General features: G+C 43.3%; 1 protein-coding gene across 4 annotated transcripts; it reads left to right on the top strand.

Annotated features, from left to right (window-relative positions):
* The first annotated feature begins 558 nt into the window (after window positions 1-558).
* On the top strand, window positions 559-18,305 carry phf20a (PHD finger protein 20, a). Of its 4 annotated transcripts, none has more exons than XM_080727425.1 (17): window positions 559-649; window positions 3,954-4,060; window positions 4,470-4,650; window positions 5,681-5,765; window positions 5,875-5,951; window positions 6,543-7,164; window positions 7,319-7,369; window positions 7,466-7,732; window positions 8,016-8,201; window positions 9,149-9,244; window positions 10,145-10,300; window positions 10,910-11,091; window positions 11,321-11,420; window positions 12,211-12,406; window positions 13,093-13,564; window positions 16,336-16,516; window positions 17,399-18,305. In XM_080727425.1, the coding sequence occupies exons 2-17, from the start codon at window positions 3,978-3,980 to the stop codon at window positions 17,539-17,541; spliced, it is 3,078 nt and encodes a 1,025-aa protein (XP_080583551.1). In that variant the 5' UTR covers window positions 559-649; window positions 3,954-3,977; the 3' UTR covers window positions 17,542-18,305. The 4 variants fall into 4 exon arrangements, with proteins under 4 accessions (XP_080583551.1, XP_080583550.1, XP_080583553.1 ...); XM_080727424.1 differs by having other exon boundaries at window positions 8,016-8,213; XM_080727427.1 differs by lacking the exon at window positions 10,145-10,300.
* Window positions 18,306-19,719: the final 1,414 nt, after the last annotated feature.

Raw genomic sequence — 19,719 nt, 5'->3', positions numbered from 1 at the left:
TTGGGTTAAAATAATCACATCTTGTAGTAGCATCCTGGATATACAGTTGTGAATAATTGCGTTACTACGTGCTTTTGATATTTTTGTTATTACTCTTTAAGCCTACTACCTGTATCTTTTTTTCCTGCATGTATCCTTGATTCCTTTGTTTCATAAATACTGCGGTACTGCTATGGCAAGTTACAGAATTTCTCTCACGGAATGAATAAAGGATAAAGGTCTGTCTGTCGCTCTCTCTCATACAGGTCCATGAGGGGAAAGCATTAATAATATTTCAAAAGTATGCAAATAATACTAAATACATGTATATATAGAATAGTTTAAGGCTCTACAATTAGGTAAAAAGATTACAAATACAAAGGCAGGTCGGTGTGAGATTTTACAGCAGGCATTTACCTGTACTGACTGTACCCTAGTCTTTTATCCATAGACTGTAAAAGCTTTTATCATGAATTTATGAAAAGGTCCTCCCTCGCACATGCGTACTTGCGCGCCACTCTACCCGCGCCGGTGGTGAATGCAACGGAAAGAAATTCAACTGCGTGTCCTGGATCCAGACAGACAGAGAGAAGGAGCCTGGCGCTGGAACCTGCACACTGGGATTGGATCGCGCGCATTTGCAACGGAGAAAGCGTGACTGGAAGGCAAGGTAAGAAACCCAAATGCCCGCTTGTTACTACTGAGAATGTGTGTATCACGAGTGAATCGCACAATAGGCCCATTTGTTAAAGGCATCATGAATCATCAACAACCTAGATTGTGTGTGTGATGCCGCATGTGGCTTTGCCTTGATGCTGATCACGGCTCTGTCTGGAGTTCAAAACAAATGTGACGAAGTACGTTCCTGCGTTGTTGTGTACGTTCTTCTCGCCGGATCCTTTTGTTCGTGTGGGCGCGAGTTTAACGATCGGGGCTTTGCTCCGGAGCCTTCTTTCGGTTCCCACTTGGGGGAAGTTTATTAAAGCTCAGCGTGTCCACGCCGCCGACTCGCATTTACGGCAAGCCAAAGTATGAAGATGCAGGCCTTGAAAGCGAGGCCCCGGGCGGTGATCTCTGTGAGCGACAGCTCGGCCGACCAGTCAGATGCGCGCCAGCCGCTCTAGACCGCCCTCTCTGGGCCGGGCAGCCTATCAGCTGGGGCTTTGAGGTACTGACGTATGAGCTGGTATATTTCTCACCACTCCCACTCTGGTTATAAAACACCGGACAATAAGCTGTCATCATAACTACTAGATGCAAGTAGTCAACAATATAGGTGACCTGGAAGTATGTTATTACACTTTAATTTGGCTTTTTAACTTGTGCTGTGATTTTTTTTGTGAGATTTTTGGAGTTTATACGGGGTGTGTTTAATAAAACTCGAACGGTTGCTTCGTTATTATTATTATATAATATCTATACATTATTACTAGACCTTTTATTATAAACTATTATATTTGTTTCTGCCTAGAGGTTACAATTTTCTGTATCCGTTTGAGCTGTATCACCTTAAAAAATCCCATTGTCCTCCGACCTTATTGTATTTTTAATTGTTTATTTCAATTTTCTATCACCGGTGACTTCCGAACAGACACTTGTATCCGAGCGGTCAGTGATGTGCGTCATATCATATATGCTTCGCTAAACATCGCTTTCGTTTCTCACAAGACACGTTCACGTTTTGCAGCTGTTATTAAACATTTCGCTGAATTTGATATTGTGCGTTTATACCACGCCTCGAGGTTGACCGGCCGCCCAGCGGATAACTGTTTTCTTTCTATTGTGCTCCATTGTCTCGATACAAAAATCGCCTGACCAGAAACCACGTGTATCAGTGAAGTGAAGTAGCATGAACATATCCGGTTCTAGGTCGCATTGATACTTGCAGGATGCAGTAGTAGGCAGCCTTTCTCCTCAGGCCAGAGGTGTGCTATGCTAATATAATGTAGGGCAGTGGTTCTCAAACCTTTTCATGCCAAGGACCACCAAAGCCCACGGACGCCCCATTTGAAAATATATGCTAGGGACCCCCGTAAGAGAAGATGTTTACAGCTCTAGCAGTGATTCCCAACCAATTTCAATTTCAGGGACCCCCAGTTTGACATGCATTAGGCTATGGAGTGGTCCCGCATTTAATGGCATTTTTATCTCTTGAGACACCAATTTATGTTGTAAAATCAATGTTAATTTAACTCTGAGGGTCCTTTGGGGGTGCCATGGCATTGGTCCGAAGGTTCATTAGTCCTAAGGTTTATTAGTCCGAATTTGTTACTAAGTTCGGACTAATGAACCTTCGGACTAATGAACCTTCGGACTAATGGGCAGTCCCCCCTTTGGGTTCCATTTGTACACTCTGAGTTAGCCATAAATTATAACTACCAGGAGAGGGTGCTAATATGCGGAGGTTATGTCTCTCCTGGAGTTATAAGCCAGAGTCATATGGCTCTCGCTGGTTGAGCCCCAACGTCCATACTACGCTCAAAACATGTACATATCAATAAGTTGCTCACCGATCCGTCGAAACAGCTTTATATCTACCGGACGGCACACTCGTTGGCATGTGTTAGTCCATATGTTTCTAATAAATTAATGTTTACTAAAACTTCTCCGAGACTCACGTTTCCTCGTCGCCTTCAGAACGCTTCAGAACTACAGAACGTTGGAATACTTCCGCATACAAAAACGTCATGTCCTAGACAGTATGAGCGAATCGCAACGGCGATCAACGTCACGTGATATGTTCGGCCATTTTTACCCAAGCAGTTCAAAAACAAGGAAAGCGATGAGACTCGGTGAAGTTTTAGTAAACATTAATTTATTAGCAACATATGACACATGCCAACGAGTGTGCCGTCCGGTAGATATAAAGCTGTTTCGACGGATCGGTGAGCAACTTATTGATATGTACATGTTTTGAGCGTAGTATGGACGTTGGGGCTCAACCAGCGAGAGCCATATGACTCTGGCTTATAACTCCAGGAGAGACATAACCTCCGCATATTAGCATCCTCTCCTGGTAGTTATAATTTATGGCTAACTCTGAGTTACAGCGGCATAGCTCAGGGGTAGAGAAACCACCATTAGAGCATGAAGTCCTTGAGCAAGACTCTGAACCCCTAGTTGCTCCCGTTGAGCAGGTTGGTGACTTGCATGGTTTCCTCTGCCATCGGTGTATGAATGTGTGTGTGAATGGGTGAATGTAATGCACAATCTATGTAAAGCGCCTTGGATAAAAAGCGCTATATAAATGCACCATCTAATGACGGGGGCTACTGTATGACAGACAGAGGAGCAAATATCTCTTTTGCATGATTTAAAATATATTTATCGTCTTTAATGCGAAAGAGTCATTTGCCCTCTGTTGTGGAAGTGACTGTTGGTGCTTCAGCTTAGTCATTAAACAGCTGCCTCAACTGTAGACCTTCCCAACTATCTGGCTTCCTCCTTCTACTTCAATCATCAAAATAACCCTTCAGATGCAAAGCCTGACCTTTGGTATTGTTCTGAATAACCAATAGTTGTGATGACCTGAAATGAAAGCTGAGTAGTCTTAGACATGGCATATTTTATCATGATCTGTCATGTTTTTTAACCGCTGTTTTTTTGTTTTCTTTCTTCAAGTTCTCTTATGCTTTTTATTTCATTGTTTTTTCTTTCCCCATCCCTGTTATTTTAGTATTTATCGTCTTGTTTATACCTCAGCATTGAATGTTTTGTCTGTCACATTTCCCTTCCCTATCAGGAGGTAAATTACCTCTTGCCAGGCTGGCGTCCTTGTGAAGAATAATTTGTTCTTAAGTGACCCGCCAGCCTAGAGAAACGAAGGTTGAATAAATAAATTCAATTGAATACAAAATATGGTAATCTGGGCAAGACACAATATTATTGATCTTTCTTAGTGGTGTCATTAAGGTCATGTACACGAGTGTCATTTGGCTGTGTCAGATTAACTTAATTTGTATGTGTGTCTCCAGGAGGCAGGCCTTGATGTGGGCATTATGAGTAAAACACCCCCTAACAGAAGAGGGATCAAATTTGAGGTGGGAGCTCAGCTCGAGGCCAGAGACAACCTCAAAAACTGGTGAGTCATGGTCCTGCTGTTTCTCGGTCTCTCAAATTGTGCCATCTTCCTCTTTCCTCAGTAAATTCCTATTTTTTCTTTCTTCCATTCCTTGATTCTTTCTCTCCCACCTGTGCTATGCTCAGCTTTTTGTTGTGCTTACCATACAGTAAGAAAATACAGAGCAGTGGTTGTGAAGGCTCAGATTGATTTATGCTTGGAGAGCTGTGTGGTTGCATCACTGACACTTTCACGCTGACGGGCTCTTTGAGCAGGCACCAGCCCAGCCTGTGACCCAGAATAATCCACAAACCATTACTATATAAGCTTTATTGTATAAGGCATTAAAATGAATTTGTGGATGTCAAATTAAATGTAAAATCTGCTGGTGTTTACTGAAGGCCGCCCCATTTCCTTTCCTAAAACGTAGGTATCCTGCCAACATAGAGAAGATTGACTATGATGACGAGAAAGTGTTGATCCACTACCGCCAGTGGAGTCACCGCTACGATGAGTGGTTTGAGTGGACCAGTCCCTACCTGAGACCTATTGAGAGGAATCAGAGGATCCAGTTGAGAAGACAAGGCCTGCTGGAGGACTCTCCTGTCCCGGTAAGAACATTTGTTTTATTCTTAGCTTTATCAATAATAATAATAATTATCTTGTCCCTGAAGGGATATTTGTCTTCACAAGTCTGTTTGAAAACTTCCACTTCAGGGTTCTGTATCTAAATACATTTGGGGGCTTTATGCCTTTGTATTTATAGCATATAGTGGAGATTGACAGGAAAAAGGGAGAGAGAGACGAGAAGAGACATGCAGTAAAGATCGTTGGGACTCGAACCTGTGATGCACTGTCAGGCTACTTAGGAGCGAGCCTAGGTGCCCGGACCGTAAGGCCAGCAGTCTGGGCCGACGGCCGATATCTCTTGGCTTTAACCAGCCTGTCAACAGCATGGACGAGTTTCTAAGCGGTTATTTATTTTCACAATGTAATTTAGAGTCTATGGGCTCTATTATGATCCAGGTCTTATGCCTTAACTGCTTTGCCTTTTTTTTACTATATAGACATATTTATTTTTTATATTTCAAATAGCTGATCTGCAAGCTCACAACGTGCAGATGTAGATCAGCATTTGAAGTATTTAAAAATGTTTTTCAAAATAGTAAAAAAAAGGCAAAGAAGTTAAGGCATAAGGCATAAGACCTGGATCATAATAGAGCCCTCAGTGTCACCTGAGAGGTTGCAACACATAGAGTTTAGATTTGTTCATTACGGAGAAAGCCTGCTCACAGAGTTGCCCTGAACATCACGATCATCATTCTCCCCACTTGGAGAACACGGATTGATGTTTTTTCAGCACTGCTTCAAGCTTGTTTAATTTTTGCGTTCTGCGTCTTCCTGCATACTTGTCATATTTTTTATCAGTGTGATATTTTGCAACAGCCACTTGTTAAGAGCATATAGTATGTATGTGACACACAGTTCTGAAAACAGTCTTTCCAATTATTGTCTTATATCCGTTGACGGGCAGTGGGAGTGCTGCGCATGTGAGTGGCGAAGGTGGCATCAGAGTGCCTACATAAATACATTTAGCATACAATACTTGTGAAGTGATTATTACCTGTGTCCTCCTTCCAGGGGTTTCATGTGCATGACAAAGTCCTGGCCAGCTGGAAAGACTGCCGTTTCTACCCTGCAAAGGTTCTTGCAGTAAATAAAGATGGTGAGTACCTCTGACCTCTTTATAACGCCATTTATAAAGTGTAATAAATATCAGCCAACGGTTGTGGAAATGTACTTTGCATTAATATGATTTCCCGTACCCTCTTCAGCGTCCTACACTGTGAAGTTCTACGATGGAGTCATCCAGACAGTGAAGGGGATTCATGTGAAGCCTTTTGTTAAAGAGGTAAAGTGGTAATAACTACCCAGAATTCCTCAGCACCAGTGGTACAGCATGATGGCTTTGCATCTATGTTGGATGTTAAGGTTTAGGGACATGTGTTTGAGAGGTGTATTAAAGTGATGTTGTTGAACTTTGTTAGAAATTTGGGTTGATATGGATAGATTTTACAATATGAATATTGTAAATCTGTGATCAAAGAACTGGAAGTAGTGATTCTATTCTCTCAATGTATAGTTACCATAAATTGTTACCTTACTACTCCAGTGAGGGAGAAGCCGTAGCAATGACCTAGAAATAAGTACCAACTGAATCAATCGGCTGACTATAGTCACATCTTTCTCTCTCACACACAAACACACACACACACACACACACACACACACACACACACACACACACACACACACAGAGCTGTCAATAAAGCACAATCTTTATTATGAATTTAGAACGGTGACATGGCCACTATGTGAGAGGTGTGTAGTTATCTGAAAGTAATGCATACTCACTGGCCAATCAGAATCGAATGTTATGCATGGCCATTAATTACATCGTGCCCAGGTAAACTCGTGTTTGTTTTCCCCTGCTGATAAACAGAAAGGCAGTGTCATTGGAGGGCGGTCTCGGGCCACCGATAAGAACATGGTCAGGAAGGTCCAAAATGGACGAGACAGGAGTTCTCAGGAGAACGGCAGCCCTAAGAACAAGCGGGCCAGGCGCAGCACGTCGGACCAGGACGACGACAGCCACAGTGAGGACGAGGACGACGAAGAGTGGGCGGACCGGGCGGTTGACGAGAAAAGCACGAAGAACGCCAAGAGGGAGGACACTATCGTAGAGTCTCCCACCGTTAAATGTGAAAAGGACACAAAGCAGCACAATGATCAGAACACCAAGCTCAATGGTGTAGAGCAGGAACCAGGACTCAATAACGGGTTCAAAGTGGAAGAGAATGGAAAATCTGAGGAAGGCGCTTGTCATTTAAATGGACATGTGAAGAAAGAGGAAGTAGAAGTGGAACTGACTGGAACTAAGCCATATACAGAAGTGTCCAAGCCATGTACAGAGATGCCCGGTCAGACGTTGGCACAGCCGGGACAAGTGTGTGTCGCTGTGACGGCCCCAGAATCCAATGGTGACGTGGAACAGAAGCCGAGCGGCCAGTCAGATAAGCCTCTTCCACCCACGGGGGAGGTACAGCCCAAACAGCCATTAAAATGTAAGTGAAGTGTGTATGAAGGATTAGAGGGAATGTTTTCTAGTGAAATCAAGTGCAGAAATATGCTCTTGTGAGAAATATGCTCTTGTGAGAAATATGCTCTTGAGACTTGAGTGTCGATCGCTAATTGACTTGTATTTCATTCTTTTAATAGCTGTAAGAAAGCAAGGTTTTCACAACCCCAACAGATTCAGCAGAGAACCATGTGAGTATTTAACATTCCTGATATTGCACCAATTCAGCAGTGTTCTCTTAAACCGTTCCATTGACCTCCTTGTGAACTCCTGCTGCCTGTTTTCAGTGTACAGAGTTATCAAAAACCAGCCTCCACCAGTCCTGTCCATCAACCTGGACCACAACCCCTTTAAGTGCAGTGCTCCCGGCTGCACCAAGTCCTTCCGCAAGGCCAAGCTGCTGCACTATCACATGAAATACTACCACGGGGAGGACCAGCCCCCGGAAGCCGACCTCAGCCCCACAAGGAGCATCCAGACCAGGGCCTCTGAGAAGCAGGCCATCGCTAGCCTCGAGAGTCCCAAGAGAAGGCGGACCATCTCTGCCTCTATGCGTGAGTTCCTGTCATTTCAAGGCTTGAAGTGAAGTTTATACAAGGTTGAATGTTATAGCGTGGCAGAGTCATGTTGTATCTGTTTACGCTGCCATTATGGCAGAAAGCTGTCATGAAAACTAGAAAAGTGTGCTCTTCGCAGCACAGGTCTCTGCCAGATTGGGTAAACAGTTGTATGTAATAAATAATTATCACATGCTTACAGGTTTTCCACACTATTGTAGAAAAAAAACATTGTGCTTGGTTCTGCTAAAATATGAATTATTTTTATTTTCCATGTCAGATCCTGGAGGAACATCCCGCAGTGAAGTTAAGACTGCAGGCAGACGAACATCAGCGCCCCCTGCTGTTAACACCCAGGGCCAGCAGCAGAGGGCGCTACTCAGAGAGAAGAGCAAGGAGAACCAGCTGGAAAGGAATGGATTCCAACTGCAGGACAAAGATGGGGAGAACAGCAGCTTTGATATTGGTCAGTATGATGGTGAGAAAGCTGTTTGTAGTTGGAAATGAGTGCCTCCGACTGTTTATATAAAATGACTCATCACTGCATCAGAAGCCAGAGACAATTCATATTGTCTCCGGCTTTTGTTATAATGATTATAATTCTCCTATCATCTGTGAGCTTGATGGATGTGGAGATGGTTTTCAACAATGTTTTGGTTATATAAAGTTTCATGGTTACATAATTGTAAATCATGATTTTGATGAGAATTTATTTTTTCTTTCAATGTATTCTGAATGTAATGTTAAAAGTGGGAAACTGTTAGAGACTACTGTTGTAGGCATTCTGGTCTGTGACTGCATAAAAAGCTCACGGTTTAGTAATAAAGAAGCAGATGATATGAAATGACATGGATAGTCAAGGTCTCACAGTTGTCCACTAGAAAGAGCTCACTGCCTGCTAAGTTAACTGAGCCCACGTGGGACTTACCTCTTGCCACTTCATCAGGGTTTACCGGCTTGTGGTGGACATTTTTGTCAAAATGCAATCTTTGCCATGGACATGCAAATAATACGAGAAACGGCTAGCCCTAAATGTATACTACTAGTGCTGTGGTCCTCAAAGTGGGTTGAGGGACCTTCAGGGTTGCTTGAAGGCGAATGGACCATCACAGGTCTGTAACTCTTGAGAGTGTACAAATGGAACCAAATGGACCCTACACACATTTGTACATTTGTACACACTCAGAGTTATGGAGATCCTTGAAAATAAAACGTTTAAGAAGCACTGTACTGGTTGACTCCCAATCTGTCATAGTAAATCGGCCGTGATATTCAGTAACTGGGTCTTAAGATCAAAATAAGAATATTATAATGGTGTGGGGTTTTTTTTAAAAGAAGAAAAAGTCTTTGCCAAGGATATATTTTTCTGTGTACCGACATATTGATGACCCCTGCACTCGATTATCCCCGCAGCCTCTATGAAAGACGGATTGAGAGAGAAGCCCAAACAGAAAGATTTCCTCCGCATTAAACTGAAGAAGAAGAAGAAAAAAAGGAAGGCCAAATCTGGTAAGATGGGGGATGCTGTGGACCTGCATGGGGCCTCCCATCCTTTCTGCTCCTATACTGCATGCGCACTTGCTGTGACATGGTGATTGTGGATTGGCCCGTGGCACATAAAGGCCTCCATTCACCAGTCTGTGGTGGCTGAAGCTCTCTCTCTCTCTGTGTGTGTGTGTGTGTGTGTGTGTGTGTGTGTGTGTGTGTGTGTGTGTGTGTGTGTGTGTGTGTGTGTGTGTGTGTGTGTGTGTGTGTGTGTGTGTGTGTGTGTCAAGGTTATTAATAGTTAACGAAAACCTAACTAAATAACAAACTCAAATTGGAAAAACATTTTCATTAAACTAAATGCAGCTGACAAAGTATGAAAACTAAAACTTAACTGAATTATAAAAGAAATGGTAAAAACTAACTAAAACTAAACTAATGAAAAATCACATACTGTCTGTGTGTGCGTGCGTGCGTGCGTGCAACAATTCGGCCTGTTATTGTTTTCTATCTAATTGATATTGCAGCTTGATTTGAAGTCAACTGGGGTTATTCTTTCCCTGGCGTCACTCTAATACAATATTTCTGAAAGTGCTCCTGGTTAATATTCAGCTGTTGTCGTGCAGTTTGTAATACCTAACCCAACACTAGCATCCAATATAGTTTGTTAAGATTGATGTGGAGAAGTGTGCAGAGCATGTACAAGCTCACAATGCAGGCATCCACTGTTATTTCACACTCTGAAAACACTGCCTTTTAACATGGGCTATGTTCACTGAATGTCTCTGACTGGTGCCTATTATTGTCATGTACCTCTCCATAGTGTTTGCTGTACCACAGGTTGTCAACCTGTAGACTTTTCTTGTTTCCTAAGTTGACACTTCTGTTCTGCATCTGCTCCCCCCTCCTTCCCTGTATTAACAGACTATACAGGTAGTGAGGAGAATATTGACATCTCAGTATTGGGTCTTCAGTCCAAATTGAATTTGCCAATCAAATTCCCCCTCTCACACAATCACAACCCTGAGGCCTACCGCTGCAGGCCCGGATACAGCCAATCAGAGCAGAAACATGTGGATGGTGGGTATATTTTGTGAGTGGGTGTGCGTGTGTGAATCTATTTGCTGTTAAGTGTTTTCTCTTCCTTCTGCTGTCTTGCCCGCTGGGAATCAATCCATCAGCCAACCGTCCTTTCAATTTGATCCCTGTCACTCCCGGTATCTGGCTAAATGTTCACACTCAATTCTCCACATTCCACTGGAGTTGACTTGAGCAGCTGTCACAAATGACATGTGAATTTTATGGTTGGATTGAATCCTGAAGTGGGTTTTATTTTTCCTGCTGTGGCTTGCTTTACTCTACAATTCCTTCCTCGTGATTCATGTAAAGTTGAGATATAATTGACATTTGTTAAAGCCGGGGGGATGTAATTGATATAACTGAATTTATTTTGGAACAAATTATGTCAATGTTGTTAATTACCAACTTCCGTATTCTGGGGAAACCTTTGCAGAAAATAGCAGATCGACAAGCTATTTTCAGCTCAGGTATTTCAGTTTTCAGGTATTTAATGTAGACCGAAAACAGAAAATAGACTAGCACAGAGCAATGAGGGACTCCGGGCAACAATGTATGGGGGTTTAAGTGGTTCACTTTTTGTTCATGTTGTCCCTGCTGCTGCTGCCGTAGACGAGGATAGTATGAGTGACTGGTCGACCGACAGCTGTGGATGGAGTGACGACGACTTCGGGGAGAATCTGGACTCCGCTTCTCCGCCCTTGAGCGTGGACTCTGTTGCTCTGGACATGAGCGACCAGGAGATTGTGCGGTGCGTCTGTGAGGTGGAAGAGGAGAATGACTTCATGATCCAGGTGAGCTGCTCATCTGTGGTGGCTTACACCTCGCTCTCTCATCTCACCTAATAGGTGCTCATGAAACCAAAGTATGACGTGCGCACAAGTAAATTATAATTTATGAGTTGCAGACCAGGCGTTGGTGTGAATAATGTAATGTCTGTGTCACAGTGTAATTGTGAACATTTCATCATCTTCCAAAAGTAGTTACCATTGTTCAGTAGTTGCATGTTTATCCTCCCCACAGTGTGAGGAGTGTTTGTGCTGGCAGCATGGGACGTGTATGGGCCTTCTGGAAGAGAATGTTCCTGAGAGATATGCCTGCTACATTTGCAGAGACCCACCAGGTGAGCTTAAACGATGGAACAGTTTAATTTAGCTTTAAATCAACTAGTGGCTAAGTCTGGTACAAAGCATCTTTTCTCATTGCTCATTTACAATTTAGCCTGAAGAGAGCTTTAAATGATACAGTGAGCTTTAGCTTATGTTGACAAAACCTTTCAGTTACATTCTGTAACGTTTATTGAATATGGACAAAATGGAAACACAACAATATACCCCAAAAGAGCAACTTTGTCAAGGTTTGTGTGAATGATGTGGACGATGTTTACAATGACTTTGTAACACTGGTATGGCCCTTTAATTGAGCATGTAAGTATAATGGTGGTTTGCAAAATGTTTTGATCATAATTGCTTTTAGGTGCACTTTCAGTTTTAGACACAGATCTTTTTTATATATTTTTTTATATGGTCCCTAATATAGCATCAATGAGGTTTGACTTAGGAATTCATTATTTGTCATCTAGTGGACAGGTATGATGCAGCTGATTTAAGAAATGGGGCAGCTAGTATTTGGAAATGAGCATGAATTATTATGAGAGTTAACATTAATTCTATAATGAGTATACCAAGCACAACACCACCTTATATTGACCTCCAGGCTTAGCTGATCACAAATTGCATGTCAAATAATTCAGTTTGGTTTTTGTTTTCTTTTCCCTAATTGTTCTATGAATGTATCTTTTTCCTATTTTGTATTGAAGTTAAAGTTTGATGATGCTCACTTTAACTATTACAGTTCCTCCCCTTTTCCAATGTCCTTACATTCATGTTGTGTGTGTGTGATATGTGTTCCAGGCCAGAGGCAGAGCCTGCGCTATTGGTATGACAGAGAGTGGCTGAGCAATGGCCACATGTACGGCCTATCTTTCCTCGACGAGAACTACTCACACCAAAATGCAAAGAAGATCGCTGCTACCCACCAACTACTGGGGGATGTGCACCACGTGGTGGAGATTCTTAGTGGGCTGCAGCTCAAAATGAGTGTCTTACAGTGAGTACAAGAATAGATTGATTGATACATGCATGTAGTGTACATACATACATGCATAAATACATTCTGAGGGTTGGGGAGGGAAGACGGGTGGAGAGGGTGATATTTGCCAATGCACTGGTATGGCACCTTTCAGCAGGGACTGTTGGGTGGAGCCTACGTCCTCCCTGTGGGGTCCTCTCACTGGCTGATGAGCCAGTAGGATACAACAGCAGTGACAACACACGCATGTGTGTGGGGAGGTTTAGCGACTAAATAGCTGAAAAAAATGTAATTGGCTACTCTAAAGAAAAAGAAAAGAAGAAAAAAAAAAACTACAATTTCTTACAAAACACAAATTGTTTTGGGGACTTGATCACAGGTGGGTTTTGGGGACTTGACTATTGAAAACAACTGTTTTCAACAGCAACATCACTGCTTCTATAGAGTATAAATAGGAAGTACTGTGAAAAAGAGGCATGCCGTAGATGCTAACACATGTAAGAAAACAATAATTAAAAGGAATACACATGGGAAACCGGTAAAAGTGACAATAGATAAAGAGTTCAAACAAAAACTGTTAAAAGGATAACAATAGACTCACCAGCAGATTGTTTTTACCTATAGCCACAATATGTAATTCACATTTTGGAGGGGCGATAGTGGTCTGATAACTGGCAATGATATTATTTTTTATAATAATTAAGGAGTGCGACCCACCCAGACCTGCGGCTGTGGTGTCAGCCGTGGAAGCAGTCGGAGCGGCCGTGGAAGAGCTACGACTCGTGTCCCAGCACGGACGCAGCCCCGTCCCCCGCGACCACCTACGACGAAGACATGACGCGCGGCGAGATCCTGATGTCCAACGCCCTGGAGAAGCTGAGTCGGGCCGCCGCCGCTGCCGCTTCCTCCTCCTCTTCTTCGTCCTCTTCTTCATCCTGCTCCTCTTCCTCCTCGCCATACCCATCGTTCCAGGACTCGTACATCATCAGCGAGCACTGCTACCAGAAGCCACGGGCTTACTATCCTGCAGTGGAGCAGCGGCTGGTGGTGGAGACTCGACAGTGCTCAGAGCTGGAGGACAGCATGCGGAGCACAGAGGACCTACTGGAGAGAGAGCAGCGCTACGGGGGACTGCTGGAGGCGGACCGGCCTAAAGCATTCAATGCTACCGCCAGGGTAAGTGTCTACTCCACAAGGGACTTGCATTTTCAAGTTGCAACCGTTTGGTTATTTTTGGTGAGCTACTAGTCAAACAATTTTCATTGTTGGCTTAATTTTTGCCATTTGAAAAAAAGAGGAGAAAGGCCAAATTCTGTCTACTGAAACAGAATTATTGCTCAGAGCAAAAAGCAATCAATTATTTATTAAAATAATTTGAAACATTTCTTTAAAATGTTATTCACTCTTTCGTAACAATGCTTAGCTGTTATTTCCACTTCTCCTTTTTCTTTTTTAAGACATTTCTGCATTATTGGAGAGAGAGGTGATGATATGGAGCACAGGTCATGGGCCAGATTCCATAGCTCTTTTCACAGCAGCCATATAGGTGTTGTAGGGTAATGTTACAGGTGTTGACAATAATAATTTAAAAGTGTGATGTCACGCACCAAAATATTACATTATGCTACAGTAGGTCAGGTGGTCTTTCTCCAAACAGTCTGAAAAGGGAGGAACCGTATCAGCCTTTGCACAGAGTGACTGACTGTATAGTTAGTAGTGAGTGTATACTTCATCTGTCGTACGGTGCCGTGCACAGAAAATAGACGATTTACCAGCTCAAAAAAGTGTCGCCACGGACACACACGGACACACACAAACACACATGTTAGTGTTGGGGGGAGAGGAGGAGAAGTGCTCACTGCTGAACAACAGTGAACAACAGCTCCGTGGTCGCTCTGGTTGCTTGGACCGACAAGAGAGCAGGACACAGCCGCGAAAAAAGTCCAGAACATGGGTGGAGAAAGCGAGACCCTGGCCTGGATACTTATCTTCGATGGCTTGTTTTTTTGAAAACGTGTACATTTTTAGCGATAAATATGTCATGAAGTTGCGGAATCTTTATCATTTTTACAGCTGCAACTGCTAGTTTAAATCTTTGTTTTAACAATTCGCTCTCTCACTGCCGTCAGCTCTCCCTCCGGGTGACAGACAGTAGGTACAGTAGAGGCACGGCGTGACGTCATCAACAATATTAGCCAAACAAATAGCCCGATTTACCTTGTTTTTTCGTGACATTCCAACTTTAAATGGACCAACATGCATAGCAGCAGCACCCTGACTCCGTTTGACTTGAATGGGACACAACTTAATTAGTATCATTCAAGACCCAGCCCACACATAGCTACCAAAGATAGAGCTTATAGGCGTTCTCTTTGAGATCTGGCGGTGATGTAATGTATTGTTTCTTTGCATCTCCATCGTCTGTATTGTCCCTCACTGCTTCTTACACTGGCCCTGCGTGCCGGCCGGGTGTCAGATAAAAGCAGTTTACTGGCAGCAATGACTGACAGTAGCACTCGTCTTACTGGCAGCAATGACTGGCAGTAACACTCGTCTTGCCTTGTTTGGCAAGCATTTAGCCATGTCTAGAAGCCATAGCTATTACTTCCTCCATTGTTGTTTTCATCAGTGTTTGCTGTCAACGCACAGACAAGTATAAATAAGCATAGCCAGCCCACAGGGAAGGGCTCGTGCTTGCCTCGTAGTAGGGGCGCAGATTTATGGTGGGTTATCAAAAACTGTTCATTACGTGCGTTATAAGACCCGGTATCATGCATTCTGCGCAGTGCTCACATTACAATGCATTTTTACGTATTTCCAGTGGGTGCTTGCTGTCTCCCATGGATGCTCGAGCTCCCGAGCACCTACAGGATTGGCTCCTAGGTGGAAAGGTTCTATGAGGACCTTGCAACAGCGGTTCAAGATCATCTCGCACCGCTGTTGTAAGGTCCTCATACAACTTCACCTCCTCAGATGGTGCCACATTGGTGGTTGAGTACACGACTATGACTGTTGCCTGAGAACTCTGCGATGTGTGTAGAATCCATTTCTGGCCTGGCCCTGGACCGTGGTTTAGCAGCACCTACGCTCTAAATTAGCCTGACAATGCATCATGGGCTCGAGTCTCGTTCCTGACGATCTTTACTGCATGTCTCTCCAGGCCCTGCGCCAGAACAATTGCTTAGGGGGCCGTGGGCTTAAGTGAAGGTTGCGACCATATGCAAATGTGTGTTTCAAGCAAGTCTCTGTTTTCGACTATTTGCAACTCGAAAATAATGGTAAAACCCGGTTTCGCTGATGCGCGGGGGAGGGGCAAGGTGGTCCGCGTGAGGAGGCCCGGCCCCCATTTTCCCCTGTGTCACCGGGCCTGTGTCTCTCCCTGACCTCATCTCTCTCTCCCTGTTTCCTGTCCAGTGTCCATCTCCACTTTCCAACTTACAGTATGTCTCCCATCCGCGTATATCAAAACACCATCCCACTTCCAGCAGTGGAAGCTTGTGATTGGCTGAACCGGAGGTAGGGAGCGCTCCGTTGTGTTCGCCTGGACCGCACGGAGGTGCCGAAAGTTTTACTATTCTGTCCATAACGGCACATAACTCGGTAACGGCGCTGAGTCGGCTCATTCGACCGTCGCCTGAGACGGCGCGCCTCTGTCATCTCCACCGAAAACAAGCGCTCCGCCCTTGGTCCATTGTTGGAACTGGGATTATGTTTTGATTTACGCCTCCCTTCCAATGTATGTGACATCAGCTGACTTGTCAGGTGGAGCTTGGCAGGTGGAGCTTGGTGGTCTGCCCCTTTCCACAACATCACTGTATCAAGTGTACTGCATTTGGCCAGCGCAGGAAAGTACTTAATCATGTGCTCCTGGAAGTTTGACGTTGTGGTGGAAGAAAATTTTAATCTCAATTGTGTTACTTTGAACATTTCTCACATTTATGTCTCAGGCTTCAAATGCCGGCCGGCGATCACTGGCAGAGGCCAAGGAGGAGGGGGTTATCTGTTCCAGAGGATCACCGGACGTCAGCCGGCAGCAGCAGCAGTGGCAGATGAACTTGCTGGACCACATCGATGCGGTCCAGGATGAGGTCTCTCACAGAATGGACATCATTGAGAGGGAGTTGGATGGTAAGACATGTGGGGGAGTGATCTCAGCGAGGGATGCACAATATTTTTATTTTTAGCAACAACTGATCACCTCATCAAATTCCAGAAATCTCTGTGTGTATCTGTCTCCTGATATGCTCAAATATGGAAACGACTGGTGTCATATTACTGATGTCATACTCTGGCTTCCTGGTACTCTGGTGGTTGACGGACACCCGCGACTGACGGCTACTGCACTAGTGGTCTTTAATTTCACATGTCTCATTGCAATACCACCATGTTCTTTATCCTGATTTAATTAAACATGACATTATCGGGCGCTCGGGTAGCGCAATGGTAAAGTCCCTGCCCACCACCATGGAGGTTGTGGGTTCGAATTGACCCATGTTCAGGCTGGGGGAGGGAAGCCGGGAGGGCAGAGTGATATTGGTCATTGCATGTACTCCCATGGGCTGGGGCGGCACCTGTCAGCGGGAATGTTGGGCAGGAGGAGTAGAATAAAGACTCTACCTCCTCGGTAGTCAGTAGCATACAATAACAGTGACAACACAGAAATGGGTATGGGGAGGAATGAATTGGCGTGATTGCTAAATTGTGGTGAAAAACTGTAAAAAAGTATTGACTGCTAAATTCAACAAAAAGAAGTAAATAAAACATAATCATATATGACATATCAGGTGCCTGAATTCACTGAAGGAAATGAACATGTTACTTCAGCATAAATGTAGAACACATTTAATTCTGTGTCTATTCCATTTTTTTCTTTCCCTGGTGCCCATATACATCATACAGAGGAGACTGCATTACAACTTTACCTCTATTTCTGTGTTGATTAGATGTGTATATACAAATGAATCACAGGTATAATACTTTACTTAAATCATTATTTTACTTCCCTCTCAGTGTTGGAGAGCTGGTTGGACTACACTGGGGAGCTGGAGCCGCCGGAACCCCTGGCCCGCCTGCCTCAGCTCAAACACCGCATGAAGCAGCTGTTGACTGAACTGGGCAAGGTGCAGCAGATTGCCCTGTATAGCTCCACATGAGGGCGTCAGAGAGCGGTTCTGGCCACAAGTTACTGAGGCAACCAGAGAGGAAGCAGCCAGAGCAGACACCTGGTGGCCTCGGGTTGGAGTAATGTCGAGATGTCGAAAAAGCAAGTGCATATTGTTTCAAATTGCCCAGGGCTTTTTTCTTCACATGAAGTCGGCCGCTGTTTGTCCACCTTGAAAGGTTGTGTGTGCAGGGATCCAACGCAACGGACAGTGACGTAACCACATATGAACATGTATGGAAAGCAAGCATCGTGTATCAGGATTTAACACACAAAAGTAACCTCTTATGTGCAGGAGAAAATGCATAGGGCCAGGTTGACAATTTTAATGGTTCCAGTGCAACTCCCAAAACCATATGAATGCCTTTTAGTCTGAGCTACTGTTTGAGCCTACCCCGTTAACTCCAATACACACAGTGCTTTATGTTTAAAAGCTTTACATTCAAAGATCTCAATTCCGATCCATGTAACCTATACAGCCACTTTGCAATAGTCTTTAAAAAGAAGATCACTCTTTTATTGGTCTTTACCAATATTTAAAGTAGTTAAGTCAACATCCCCTCATGTCTGTGTTTAAACTTCTGTTTGCCCTCAGTGTGAACAGAGTGTAACTTGAAGACATTCAACATATAAAAGCACTGTATAATCATATCAGTAATATTACTTTTCAATGGTTAGTTGTTATGCAACACTGTGAAGGTCTTTTTTGTCTGGAATCAAAGACATCTTAAACTCGGCTATAGAGATGGTGACAAGAGAGAGTTTTGGTTTTCAGTTTTTATTTTTTGCGTTATTTTTTCATATTTCATATAGAAAGGGTATTCCCATTGTTGTATCTATTCTATAAGTTAATCTTTAAGAGTTTGTCATTTACAGTATTCCATATTCCCACTTGCTCTTGCATCGTTGCTGTAGTACTTGATCTATGACTCGCTGTATGTGGACTGTCTGTTTTAAACCTAGCATCTTGTACTCTGTCAGTGACAAGCTATACTCAAATGATTTGTAATTCTTTTTCCTTGTTCTTATTTCACCTGTTTATTTGCAGTATTTTGTATTCTTTGTAAATAACGTCATTGAAAAAATGTGCTCTTCTCGGGATCTTTGTATTGAAAGGTAAAACTTATTCTCCAAAAAAGGATAACATTGTATGCTACTGTACTGTAAAGCCAAGTTTATATGTTGTCTCATAACTGTGTCTCACAAAGATTGATGATGATTTTGAAAATGTCAGTTTTAAGTGACACAGTCTTGTGACGAAGCATAAATTGGGTTTATGTGTCTGGCCTAGAAGCAGGGGAGATGTCAAACAATGCAAGCAGAATTACCGGTACATAAATAAACTATCATTGTTATAGCCTACTTGTTGTGTGGACCATGATTTTGTCCAAGACATTTCTTAATTCCAAGTTATGTAGTTTTGCAACATGACATGACTTTGGCTTGACCTTTGTGAAAAACAAACTGGCCCCGCTGAGCTCCTCATTTGTACAGCTGGAGATACCAGTTGATGTCAGGTTTAGTCACTTGATCTCTAATTTGAGTCAGCATAATGTGATGGGACAGAAAAAGAAAATCATAGTTATCCACCTACTCCTTAGGAAAAGCAAATGTACTGTATGTATTAATAAGCCAGCATCTTCACTTCATTGGTACAGTTGGAAATACTGCTTGGAATAAGGCTGATCTCTAGAGTAACCTTTCCCCATATTTGTGCTCACTGCTCAACTCACACAAGTTGATTGAAAACTAAATAATGTGAATTCTAATTCATCTCAAATTGGATCAGCATAATGTATGTGATAGGGCAGCAAATGTATTTCTTGATTATCTACCAGGTAGGCCTATAGCCTAAAAATATTCAGTGTGTTGCTGTGATATTCCATCACATTCCATATCCCAATGCTAAAATAAAATGTAAAACATTTTGATTGGATTTTTGGTTGTACAATATGTTGTCTTGTGATGTTTTTGAGCGGTGCTAACCGCTCCTAAAGACCCCGCTTTTTTACCAAAACTATGATGTCACAAATGATGATGACATGAGTTCGCTAGACCAATGAAACACTTCGATTCTGTTGATCTGTCCATGATGTCATAGTCACAGAGGCACCCGATTGGTTAACCCTGATTTAGAACGCGTTTAGGCCGCGTAAAAGACGTAATACCG

Source organism: Nannobrachium achirus (genome assembly GCF_963921795.1).
Source record: "Nannobrachium achirus genome assembly, chromosome: 6".
Lineage (NCBI taxonomy): Eukaryota > Metazoa > Chordata > Actinopteri > Myctophiformes > Myctophidae > Nannobrachium > Nannobrachium achirus.
Note: the sequence above shows the minus strand (reverse complement) of the source record. Positions and strands in the feature narration are given on the sequence as shown.

Excerpts from the sequence above, each read along its gene's own strand:
- phf20a (XM_080727424.1), top strand. The coding sequence starts at position 3,978 with ATGAGTAAAACACCCCCTAACAGAAGAGGGATCAAATTTGAGGTGGGA. Across the intron at positions 7,733-8,015 it reads GACCATCTCTGCCTCTATGC|ATCCTGGAGGAACATCCCGC; the intron begins GTGAGTTCCTGT and ends TTTCCATGTCAG. Across the intron at positions 9,245-10,144 it reads AAAAAGGAAGGCCAAATCTG|ACTATACAGGTAGTGAGGAG; the intron begins GTAAGATGGGGG and ends CTGTATTAACAG.